At 42.5% G+C, this 13,335-nt stretch overlaps 1 protein-coding gene across 1 annotated transcript; it reads right to left on the minus strand.

The window, feature by feature from the left end:
- Window positions 1-318: 318 nt before the first annotated feature.
- On the minus strand, window positions 319-12,412 carry LOC149435016 (uncharacterized). The gene is made up of 6 exons (XM_089663091.1): window positions 12,306-12,412; window positions 12,096-12,219; window positions 11,882-11,979; window positions 11,596-11,802; window positions 11,343-11,484; window positions 319-1,944 (listed from the first exon to the last, which is right to left on the minus strand). Exons 1-6 carry the CDS (start codon window positions 12,408-12,410, stop codon window positions 1,367-1,369), a joined length of 1,254 nt encoding a protein of 417 aa, XP_089519217.1. The 5' UTR covers window positions 12,411-12,412; the 3' UTR covers window positions 319-1,366.
- Window positions 12,413-13,335: the final 923 nt, after the last annotated feature.

A 13,335-nucleotide genomic window follows, 5' to 3' on the forward strand; every position in this document is an offset into this window, starting at 1 on the left:
GATGGCCGCTGGACCAACATGTGGCCTCGGCAGTGTGAAGTCAGCACGGCATTGCTCCTCCCTTACGCGTTTCATGCAACAACATGTTATCAAAGGGATAGCCTTGCCGCTGACGATGTCCGCTATTTATAGCTCCCGCACACATGCGTGACTTGGGCACCATTTTGTGGAAGTCCTGCAAGGCAGCTGGACAAAACGGAACCGCTTAGGGAAAACCACTCAGCCCATCAGGGAATGCAATACAAAGGAATGAATAATAAATGCTGAACAATAGGATGAGAAATAAAGGACACAAATAAGAGCGGCTAAAGAAATAAATGACTATACATAACGGCCGCCATTTTATTGAAGGATAACAATATTAATTATAGGGATAGTACAGGAGACGGTCTCCATTTTGTTGTAGACCCCTAAAATGATATGGAAAAATGAATGTATATATAAAATAATGAATAATAATACTCTGCCAATTATAGGGAGTGCGCCAACTGGGATTATAATATACAATGTATACATAACAACATGATGTCATCAAACTAGATATAGCGTATTGCCATTCACCTGGAGGACCTCAAGTGCCATAATGTCATAACAACAAAACTATTGGATTACAGAGCCATTATAATATTAAACGTGTCTGATAAAAAGATACTTTATTATTACAAATATACTGTAAAAGATGAAGAGTGTGTATAGAAAAGACAATTAACAAAATGTAATATTCAGAGCCAATTAGAAAATAAAATATTAAATTCCAAACATGGAAATAGTAAATAAAAATATGGAAATAGTAAAACCATCATCTTTATTCAGTGCTCTAGGTCAGGACTCCATTGTTATTCTTCTCCTGCCATCAATGGCCAACCCGGTCCCACACTTCATCCATGTCTTTGGGGACCTCTGATCTCCTTATGAACTGTTTCTTCCATGATGAAGATCAGCCATGGAGTATATCTGAGGTGTATATCAGGGTGTGCTTCTTCCCCACATGAGAGCTGAGATGTCCAGCTACATTCATCTAGAAGACATTTCCCGCACTCAAGGCACTAATACACCTCCAGGGTTGTGTGGGACCCCTGATGTACAGGAAGACAGGACTTCAGTGAGGAACATTTCCCTCACTCAGGACAGGAAAGTGGCTTCTCCCCCGTGTGAGTTCTCTGATGTCTGTAAAGATCGGACTTCTGCAAAAAACATTTCCCACACTCAGAACAAGAATATGGCTTTTCCCCTGTATGAAACCTCTGATGCATGTTAAGGCCTGATCGCCCTGAAAAACATTTCCCTCACTCAGGACAGGAAAGTGGCTTCTCCCCCGTGTGAGACCCCTGATGTACAGGAAGACAGGATGTCAGTGAGGAACATTTTAATCACTCAGGACTGGAAAGTGGCTTCTCAACCATGTGAGATCTCTGATTTCTGGAAAGACTGGACTTCGCCATAAAACATTTCCCACACTCAGGACAGGAAAGTTATTTCTCCTCGTGTGAGATCTCTGATGTCTATAAAGACTGGACTTCTCTGAAAAACATTTCCTGCACTCAGAACAAGAGTACGGCTTCTCCCCCGTGTGAGATCTCTGATGTTTATGAAGATAGGACTTCTCTGAAAAGCATTTCCCGCACTCAGGACAGGAATACAGCTTCTCCCCCGTGTGAGATCTTTTATGCCTATTAAGATTGGATTTAGAACAGAAACCCTTCCCACACTCAGTACAGGAGAAGCTCTTCCCTGTTGGAAGACCGGCCCGGTCCCGCACAGTCTGAGGTTCCTCAGGATACGAGGAATCCGATGGTCCATCTACACTGGGTGGTGCCGGATGGACATTGGAGGGAGCCGGGTTTTCTCCTGCACTATACTGTGTGATGTCCTCATCTTCTACTTTCCAGTCTGGAGACAAAGTGAGACAATCCTCGGAGGTTTTCCTCATCTCCCGGCCATGGACTAAAATACAAAGACAAAGAGGATTACTAGACAGGAGATGATTGGTTCCCCCAAACCAGGACTCCGCCCACATCAGGCAGCTTGGTCTCTGAGGAGCTTACAATTCCACCCTCAAGGGAACTAGGAAATGGCTCCTCTGACCTCCTACCAGGTCATTTCTTTATTCATGGACCTTAGTCAGAGAGTGAGGAAACAACCAGAACTGTCTTTTATAGGAGGGACAGTGATGAGGGGATTATAGGACGAGGGTCCCCACCCCCTCTATCACTCATCACCATCTTCCCAACACAAGAAGTACTGCACTTCCTTATTTACTCCATGATTTAGTCATGAAGAACAGCGGGGCTGAGCCCCACCAGAGGTCAGAGAGTGAGGATGGGGGGAGAACAACCAAGATGAAGACTGGACTGATCCTGAAGACCACCATCATTGGGGTATTGACTCCTCCCTCATTATCACTTTCTGTTTAAGGGTCCAAAGTTGGAGGATGTTATCACATTATTATCACCATGTAAAAGTCTGTGCTCCAATCACATCATCCGATATAAAATGTCCAGCTGGGAGGAAATGGGTGTAACAAAAGAGAATCCATATTATGTGTAAATATAGCAGTGGGGGAGGGGGGAGAGCAGAAATCAGGAGTATGTAATGTGCAACATAGAGTATATAGTGCAGGGGTCAGGAGTATGTAATGTACAACATAGAGTATATAGTGCAGGGGTCAGGAGGATGTAATGTACAGCATAGAGTATATAGAGCATGCAGGGGAAAGGAGTATGTAATGTACAAAATATTATATAGTGCAAAGGTAAGGACTATGTAATGTACAACATAGAGTATATAGTGCTGGGGTCAGGAGTATGTAATGTACAACATATAGTATATAGTGCAGGGGTCAGGAGGATGTAATGTACAACATAGAGTATATAGTGCAGGGGTCAGGAGGATGTAATGTACAGCATAGAGTATATAGAGCATGCAGGGGAAAGGAGTATGTAATGTACAAAATATTATATAGTGCAAAGGTAAGGACTATGTAATGTACAACATAGAGTATATAGTGCTGGGGTCAGGAGTATGTAATGTACAACATATAGTATATAGTGCAGGGGTCAGGAGGATGTAATGTACAACATAGAGTATATAGTGCAGGGGTCAGGAGGATGTAATGTACAACAGAGTATATAGTGCAGGGGCCAGAAGTATGTAATGTACAACAGAGTATATAGTGCAGGGGTCAGGAGGATGTAATGTACAACATAGAGTATATAGTGCAGGGGTCAGGAGTATGTAATGTACACCATAGAGTATATAGTGCAGGGGTCAGGAGTATGTAATGTACAACATAGAGTATATAGTGCAGGGGTCAGGAGTATGTAATGTACAACATAGAGTATATAGTGCAGGGGTCAGGAGTATGTAATGTACAATATAGAGTATATATTGCAGGGGTCAGGAGTATGTAATGTACAACATAGAGTATATAGTGCAGGGGTCAGGAGTATGTAATGTACAACATAGAGTATATAGTGCAGGGGTCAGGAGTATGTAATGTACAACATAGAGTATATAGTGCAGGGATCAGGAGTATGTAATGTACAACATAGAGTATATAGTGCAGGGGTCAGGAGTATGTAATGTACAATATAAATTATACAGTGTAAGGGTCAGGACTCATAATATTGGTATTCAGTAATCAGTGGAAGCATAACCACTAGGGGACCACTCGCAGTAAATATACTGCTATAAGGTGGCCCCTGTGTGGAGTATCACATATATATACATAATCCTGCATTCTGGGGTAGGGAGCGCACACGAGGGGCGTGACCACCATGGCTGTGGATGTCAATCACTGGGTTCCAGCCAGTGATTACCCGCCAGAGCCCGGCGATTGCCAGAGAGGAAGGCTGCATTGAATTCAGTGGAGCTCTCCTCCCTGTCAGCTTTCAGCACACTGTTCCAGGATCACTGAGCTCAGCCTTCCGGGATAGTGTGTAACAGAGAGGTACACCCCCCCGCCCCCTAGTAACAGACCCCACCCCCTAGTAACAGACCCCACCCCCTAGTAAAACTCTCCCCTCACACAGTTAACTCTTTGTCTCCAGAAGTTAACCCCTTCCTCCCCAGTGCTATTAGTACAGTGTCAGTGGGTTTTTTTTTTGCTCTGATCACTATATTGGTGTCACTGTGGATGTCAGTGACCCCAAGTCAGTTCCCCCCCAGTGTCAGAATGTCCACCTCAGTCCCGCAGTCCTGCCATAAGTCGCTGATCGCCATCATAAATTGCTGATTTCCACTATTATTAGTATATTAAAAAAAATCCAGTATCTATACCGCCATTTCTAAATGCTATAACTGTCATGTAAAGCAATTAACTTACACAAATTGGGATTTTTTTCAGCAAAGACACGGAGCAGAATACATTTTGTCCAAAATTTATGACTAAATTTGATATTTACATTTTTTTATTGGACATGTTTTATAGCAAAAAGTCCAAAATATTGTTTTGTTTTCTCTCAAAATTGTTAGTCTTTTTTTTATAGCGCAAAAAATAAAAAAATGCACAGTCGATCAAATACCACCAAAAGAAAGCCCAATTCGTGGGGAAAAAATCTGTAAATTTAATTTTAGTGCAGCGTTGCATGACCGCGCAATTGTCAGTTAAAGTAACACAGCGCCGTATCACAAACAGTTTCTGTAACCGCTTCCTGACCGCCCTATAGCAGAAATACTGCTACAGGGCGGCATGGGTGCACAAAATCACATATATAATTGATTGGCACTCCAGTGGTTTTCACGCACCTCCCAGATGGCGTCAGATTGCCCATCAGTACACCAGTAATCACATTTAACCCCTTGATTGCCAGGAAGATGCTCATACACAAGAAACCTCCATTGCTAGTATAGTGTCTGAACGGGTCAATATCTTTGATCAGATCAGCACTATACCAGCGTTCACATTACTATAGTGTCCCCAAAAACGCAGCGTTAGCGGGATCAGCCCCGGCACCTGCCAGCACCTGCATTTAGCCCCTAAGCTTACCCCCCCCCCCCGTCTCCCTCAGCAAGTGCAGTGTCAGTAGGTCATTGTCACTTGATACATTGTACACAAAACCACAGTGTTCACCGAATCAGGCCTGATCTCTGCTAGCACTTGCTGGTAAATTTTGATGACTCTCAGAGTGCCAGTACTAGTGCCACGCTACCTTTTGGTGAACTGGCGAGCACCAGTGGCCTAGTACATCCTTTCACATTTCTCTTAGATTGTAAGTTCCCAGGATCAGGCCCTCCTCTCCCTCTTGTATTGGAACTATATAAATCCTGTATAATAATAATAACTAGAAAATCTACAATTTCTGGGGAAATTGTGTGAAGTGTTCTTGCCTGCACAACTGGAGTGGGCGGAGTAGCTTTGGTCACTCTGCTGGCTGCTCACACAGCTGGATTGCTATGGCAACTCACTCTAGTGCAAGCTGAGAGGAACTTTTATAAACAAACTGCTCCAACTTGCTCACTTCACTGGCAGTTGCCATCTTCAAACGGTTGTAGTTTTAAAAGTATAAATCCTACAGCAAAGAGCTTTATATTGTGAGAATCATAAGACCCAGACCTACATTTTGATTCATAGTATGTCTCTGAAAAATGAAGGCACAGTCGCAGTTTAGAAATGTCCCTTCAAATTTCAGGTGTCTAGAGTGGAGATTCAATGAATGTCAATGGGCGGCATAAGTTGCAAACAAATGGTCATATTGTGAAAACTATCAGGACTATGGCTTAGTTGTGAACATTTTTAGTGGCAGCAGGGATAGCTGAACGTTTTGATATAAAATTTGTGTAGGTGGGCTTGAAAATGAGGGAGTGATGGCAGTTTACAAATCATGTCCTGATTTTTCCTTCCACACTCTAACTTTGTCAGCCCCAACTGAAGTTGCTCCATTCATTCCTATGGGAAAATTTCACCACAAAAACCACGATATTTTGTGAACCATTCGGTGAAACGTTCCACAAATAGCAATCCAATCTGGAACAATCAGCACGTTTTGATATATTACTTGTCTTTGTAGTGTAAAAACTGTGGGAGGAGTTAGGGTGGTAAATTTGGCTATAATAATAAGAATATATTTGTGAGATAACAATAAGTGTTCTTGCACGAACACTTATTAATACCAGCACTGCAGTATGACTTGGTGACGTGGTGAGTCCTATAAGTGCAGTACAAGCTGGTGAGGTGGCAAGCACAAGTATTGTCACGCAACCACCAAGAATTCACACACAGGCCCATTGTCAGGGCAAGAGCTGTGGAATGGACAGGCAGGCTTAAAGGTAGGGTCACGCACCGACTGCCGACAACCACCACCCACAGATCGGAGTCCCTCAGAGCGCGGAGTCTAAGCCCCAGGCTGCCCTTCACCAGGGCCCCTGATGGTGGGGATGGACTTGACACAGCCAGGGACCAGGTCGCGGCCCCCGAGAAACCCCAGCTGCGGTAATGGCCGCCGCCAATGGCGTATAGCTGGTAGGAACCAGACAAGAACGATAGCGTAGTCGGACAGGCCGGGTCAATAACAGCGGGACAGACAATACCGAACGGTAGACAAGAATACTCAGGTCACAAGCCGGGTCAGCAACGGGAGGTCAGATAAAGGGATAAGGCTGAGAATAGTCTTAGACAAAGCCGAGTCAGTTTCCAGGAGAGCCACGAGAGTAGAGTAAGAGCTTGCAACAACACTATCATACAGGACACGAATGCAAAGAGGAAGTGCAGACAACAGGCTTAAATGTGCTCAACCACGCCCCTCTGGGGGATGGACCGCAGAGGCCTGAAATCATAAAAGGCTCCCACCATGCTTTGCAGAAACCCAAGATGGATGCCAGCATATGGAGCAGCAAACCTCTGGGAAAAGGTAGGACCTTGACACCCATAGAGCTGCCCAAACCAGAATTCAAGTGGAAATAGCAGATTTAACTCCTCCGCTTGATTTTTTAAAGCTGTTTTTCACTGAAGATCTCTATGCATTGATTGTGGATCAAAGCATTTTATATGCACAACAATTTATCGCCGCCAACCAACATTCAAACATTACCAGACCATTCTCATGGAAACCCATTACGGTTTTTGAATTTATATTTTTTGGGGGCCTAACCCTCAACATGGACATTACTAAAAGAAATGAATTGCAGTTGTATTGGTCCACAGACCAGATTCATCATATACCGTGTTCTCTGCTGTCATGGCCAGGCATAGATATGAGAGTATAATGTGTTTTATGCATTTCAATGACAATACGCTCTGTCGTCCTTGTGGTGACCCTGAATTTGACCGGCTCCACAAAATTCAGACCCTCGAAAATCACTTTAACCAAAAATTTGCAGATGTCTATACTCCCCAGCAAAACATCTGCGTTGATGAGTCCCTCATTCATTTTTCTAACCACCTTGCATTCAAACAATTTCTCCCCAGCAAGCGTGCCAGATATGGGGTCAAGATGTAGAAGACCTGTGAGAGGACAACAGGCTATACTTATAAGTTTTGGATTTACGTGGGAAAAGATAGTCATGTGGAGCCCCCTGGATGCCCAGACTACATGGGGAGCAGTGACAAGATAGTTTGGGACTTGGTGTCATCATTTCTCCATATGGGGTACCACTTATACGTGGACAATGTTTATTCAAGCGTGCCACTATTTAGACATTTGTACAATCTTGGAACTGGCGCATGTGGCATCGTGTGACCTAATGTGTGCCCACCATGAGAAGTGGGTGGATGCAGGGCAGTATATTCTAATGGTGGGCATACCACACACTTTTTCTGGAAGAGATTTCTTCTCTTTTTTTCCATTCAGTCCACAGGCTGCATACAAAAAAAAAAGAATATAGTATATACACCCAACAAGGACCAGCGATGTACTGGTACATCACTGTACTTTGAATGGTTATACCAGGATGATGCCTACAACTGCAGGCATCATCCTGGTATCATTTTTTTCAGCTGGCGATCGGCTTTCATGTAAAAGCAATCCTAGTAGATAATTAGCTGCAGGATTGCTTTTACAAGCAGCGGGATATGATTCCCCCCCTCCCCCACTGCCTTCCAAGGCTTTCTCGGGCAGTCCCGAGCCATCGGGGGAACCTGAGAATGCAGCCGGTGTTTCTGCCAGCTGACCATAGAGCTGATTGGAGACTAAAATGGTGCCAATAATCTCTATAATCTAGGAAATCGTAATCTACAAGCATTTCATCACTTCATTTTCACAGAATATAAACAGCGCCATTTGTAAATTGGGAAAGCATCTGATCACCGATGTTGGTTTGATTAGATAATGTAAGGGCAGAGGAGATATCCAGAGTCTGATAGACCCCAGATTTCTCAAAAAAGAATATATGACAATGCCCATTGAAATTATCGGGGATATTTGCATTCCCTGTGATAGCATTAAAAGTGATAAAAAATCAAAATAACTTAAAAAAAAAAGAAAGAAAGTACCCTCACCCCCGCGTGCACACCTGCGTTTGTGAGCCTTGATCCTGTGCTGGTATGTAAACAGCGGTTGCACCATACATGTGAGGTATCGCCACAATAGTCAGATGAAGGGCAGTAATTCTAACACTAGACCTCCTCTGTAAATCTACAATGGTAGCTTGTAAAGGCTTTAAAACGTTACCTATGGATATTAAAAATGTATGCAGTTTGTCACCATTGCACAGGGCATGCACAGTTTTAAAGCAGGTCATGTTTGGTATCTATTTACTCGGCATACCATCATCTTTTATATTTTACCAAATAATTGGCCAATATATTGTATTTTTGTGCATTAAAAGTAAAAAAAAGTGTATTTTTTAATAAACAAAATTGCGTTTTAAACATCGCTGTGCAAGTACTATGAAACAGAAAAAATTTCAGCACCCACCATTTTATTCACTAGGGTGTTTGCTTTAAAAAATATATAATTTTTGGGGTTTTAAATTAATTTCCTAGCAAAATATATAGATTTTTTTCATGTGAACAAAAAGGCTTGGTCTTCAGGTGGTTAGAAGAGTGAGTGATGTGTGGCATAAACTTCTAATGCTGGGCATAAAACTCCCCCACCCCCCAAAACAACCTCTTTTTGGAAAATAGACACCCAAACTATTTGCTGAGTGGAATGTTGAATCAATAGAAGAATTTATTTTTTACCACAAGTTTTTGGAAAATTACAAAAAAACTTTTTTTTTTTTTACAGAAAGTTGTCACTCAAATGATTTACTGCTCACACATGCCATGGGTATATGTGGAATTACTCCCCAAAATACATTCTGCTACCTCTCCCGAGTATGGGGGTACCACATGTGAAAGACATTTTGGCAGTCTAGCCAAGTACAGGACCCCAAAATCCAATAAGCACCTTCAGGCTTTTAAAGGGCTTTATTTCCTCATTACACTTCCTGACTACCTATCACAGTTTTGGAGGCCCTGAAATGCCAGGATAGCACCACCCCCCCAAATGACCCCTTTTTGGAAAGTAGAAACCCCAAGGAATTTGCTAAGAACCATGGTGAGTATTTTGCAGATCTCGTTTGTTACCACAAGTTTTTGGATAATTAAGAAAAAAACAAAAACATTTTTTCTTTTCTTTTTTTATATTTCAAAAGCTTGTGAGAAAAAATGAGATCTGCAAAATACTCACCATGCCTTTTTTTTTAAATTCCTTGGGGTGTCTACTTTCCAAAAAGGGGTCATTTGGGGGGGTTTGGTGCTGTCCTGGCATTTCAGAGCCTCCGAAACTGTGATAGGTAGTGAGGAAGTGAAATGAGGAAGTTACGCACCTTCAGGCTTTCAAAGTGGTCATTGGATTTCAGGCTCCTGTATGTGGCTAGGCTCCAAAAAAGTCTCTCACATGTGGTACCCCCATACTCGGTAGAAGTAGCAGAATATATTTTAGGGTGTAATTCCACATATACACATGGCTTGTGCAAGAAATATATAATTTAAATGACAACTTTTTGTAATTTTCTAGAAACTTGTGGGAAAAAAAAAAATCTTCCATGGACTCAATATGCCTCTCAGCAGATAGCTTAGGGTGTCTACTTTCCGAAAAGGGGTAATTTGGGGTGTTTGTACTGTCCTGGTATTTTAGCACCTCAAGAAATGTGATGAGCAGTCAGAAAGTAAAAGCTGTGTAAATTCCATTATCTCTCCCATAGTTTGTAGACGCTATAACTTTCACACAAAGCTATCAATATACAATTATTGGGATTATTTTAACCAAAAACATGGAGCAGAATACATTTTAGCCTAAATTTATGAGGAAATTTTAGTTTTTTGGGATATTTATGACAGAAATGAGAAAATATTGTTTTTTTAAAAAAAACATTTTTTTTTTCTCAAAGCTTTCTTTGTTTATAGCGTCAAAAATAAAAAGTGCACACGTGATCAAATACCACCAAAAGCTCTATTCGTGTGAAAAAAAGGACATAAATTTCATCTATGTACCGTATTGCATGACTGCGCAATTGTCAGTTAAACTAGTACAGCGCTGTATAGCAGAAAAATGGTGCAAATTCCATTATCTATCCCATATTTTGTAGACGCTATAACTTCCACACAAAGCAATCAATATACATTTATTGGGATTTTTTTTACAAAAACATGGAGCAGAATACATTTTGGCCTAAATCTATAACTAACTTTGAGTTTACTATATATTTTTTATAGCCGAAAGTAAAAAATATTATTTTTCTTCAAAATGTTTGGTCTTTTTTTGTATATTGCACATAAAAAAAGTGCACAGGTGATAAAATACCACCAAAAGAAAGCTCTATTTGTGTGAAAAAAGACATAATTTTGTTTGGGTGCAGCATTGCATGACCGCACAATTATCAGTTGAATTAGTGCAGCGCAGAGTAGCAAAAAGAGGCGTGGTCATTAAGGGGGTAAATCCTCTGGAGGTCAAGTGGTTAAATGTTTACTGTAGACAAGTTGCAGAGGTCCCACACCGCTGCCTCCCATCTCCTGAGACTGCACTCAGTGACTTGGGTCTGAGACACTACAGACATATCCCTCCACCCAGCACAGCCAGCAGACCACAGAGCAAGGAACCCTGGGAGAATTGTTCTGTCAGAGATCTTACTAGACCCGAACATGGGGAAGGAGATCCAAATCACATGTCCCAGGAGCCTAGGTCACATAATGCTGCCAGCTGAACCCCAGAACCTCCATAAATCCAGTCTAGATACATAAATTGTGTCTGCAGCACAGAGAAGGAAGATTATCCGAGAGAAATCCAGGAATACAGGACGGGGAACACAGCTCAGGAAAGTGACCAGGGGATTACAGGCTGATATCACCCAGTCCCCGCCCTACTCTGGACCAATCAGTGAGCAGTATGGGTGGAGGAATGGATTTAGTGTTCATGACCCACCTGTGCTGATCTCTGTAGGAGTGTCCTCCTCTATAAATGTCCCCGTTATTCCATCCTCCTCCATAGACTGCTGATCATCCCTCACATACGCCTCTTCTTCTTCTGCTTTCACCTCAACTTTTATATACATCAGATCTTCACCCTAAACCAAGAAAATTAGAAATTTCACCAAAAATATATAAATATAAGCTCACATGAAAAATCCACATATTTTCTCCTCAAATGTATGTTCTAGATGCTCAGTCCAACCAACCTTGTAACAATGAGGGATGGTGTGACCTCCCTGTGTGGAATCCCGGGAATACAGAGGACGGGGACATCTCTCTGGTGGGTTCCTGGTATTAGGTGGCTCCATCATATCCTTGTGTCCTTCTGAAAACTCCTCCATCACTCCATACTCCTCATCCTCCTCTTTATACTCTTCTTTAACATCAATATTATCATCCCCGAGGATTCCACTCTGAAAGATATAATAAAACATTCATTGTAACAAACATGCTGTGTATAAATCACAACTACCAATAATTGTCATCATCTACCTGATGATGGTGAGGGATGGTGTGACCTTCCTGTGTGGAATCCCGGGAATACAGAGGGCGGGGACATCTCTCTGGTGGGTTCCCATGACTGGATCCATCTGTAGGAAACACACACACTGACTGAATCCATTGTTTCTATGTGTTTATCAGATGATGGGGGATCTAGGTGGATCCTCCGTACTGCTCTCTCCTTTACAATAAAGTCTCCTCTTACCCGGTGATGTGAGGGGCGGCTGATTGTGCATCATGACGTCCTTGTAGAGATCCTTGTGTCCTTCTAAATACTCCCACTCCTCCATGGAGAAATAGACAGTGACACCCTGACACCTTATAGGAACCTGACACACACAATGATACAGTCACCATCCAGACACATCCCTTGTCTGTTACTGGAGAATGTCCCAGAATTCCCGGCACCGCTCACCTCTCCTGTCAGCAGCTCCATCATCTTCTTGGTGACTTCTAGAATCTTCTGCATGTTGTGTCTCTCAGGGTTTAGGGAGTCACATGGAGGCACTGTGATGGTCATATGATCACCTGACTTCAGAAGAGGAAATCTCTGTATTGGGGAACCAATAGAAATATCATGTTAGACTCCCAGAATCCTCCTCACCTCTTCGGTTAGGTCTGTGTTTTATTAATAAAGAGTGATGTCATGTGACCTCCCAGAATCCTCCTCACCTCTCTGGTCAGGTCTGTGTTTTATTAATAGAGATAAGAGTGATGTCATGTGACCTCCCAGAATCCTCCTCACCTCTCCGGTCAGGTCTGTGTTTTATTAACAGAGATCAGTGATTTCATGTGACCTCCCAGAATCCTCCTCACCTCTCCGGTCAGGTCTGTGTTTTATTAATAGAGATGAGAGTGATGTCATGTGACCTCCCAGAATCCTCCTCACCTCTCCAGTCAGGTCTGCGTTTTATTAATAGAGATAAAAGTGATGTCATGTGACCTCCCAGAATCCTCCTCACCTCTCCAGTCAGGTCTGCACTTTATTAATAGAGATAAGAGTGATGTCATGTGACCTCCCAGAATCCTCCTCACCTCTCCGGTCAGCAGGTAGATGATCTCCAGGGTGAGGTTTAGTATCTTCTCAGTCATGTGACTCTGGTCCTCCTCCATCCTCATTGGTGCCATCATGTGATCTATACAGGTCTCCTTGTGGACGGATAACTTTGGGAAATGAAAGTAAGAATGATTTGGATGGTATTGGTCACACAATAATAGGATGTGGATGTGAGGGGGGAATAGGAGGGTTGCTGGACATTGAAGAACTACTCCCCCCATGGGAAGACATTTAGTCAGGACTGTTTAGGGTTTACAAAATTTTCAAGGTCCCGGGACCCTCTTGACCTGCTGCATCAGAAATCCCCTTTTCTCTGTTGGGTTTGTTTGGTCTCTGAACTGGTTTTGATGAGTATTAGATCTGCAGACAAGGAATGATAAATATGATC

This window comes from Staurois parvus, unplaced genomic scaffold (genome assembly GCF_062004578.1).
Source record: "Staurois parvus isolate SC_StPar_1 unplaced genomic scaffold, SC_StPar_1.0 ptg001623l, whole genome shotgun sequence".
Classification (NCBI taxonomy): Eukaryota; Metazoa; Chordata; class Amphibia; order Anura; family Ranidae; genus Staurois; species Staurois parvus.

Excerpts from the sequence above, each read along its gene's own strand:
- LOC149435016 (XM_089663091.1), bottom strand. The coding sequence starts at position 12,410 with ATGACCATCACAGTGCCTCCATGTGACTCCCTAAACCCTGAGAGACAC. Across the intron at positions 11,803-11,881 it reads CCATCCCTCACCATCATCAG|AGTGGAATCCTCGGGGATGA; the intron begins GTAGATGATGAC and ends TATATCTTTCAG. Across the intron at positions 11,485-11,595 it reads CCATCCCTCATTGTTACAAG|GGTGAAGATCTGATGTATAT; the intron begins GTTGGTTGGACT and ends TTCTTGGTTTAG.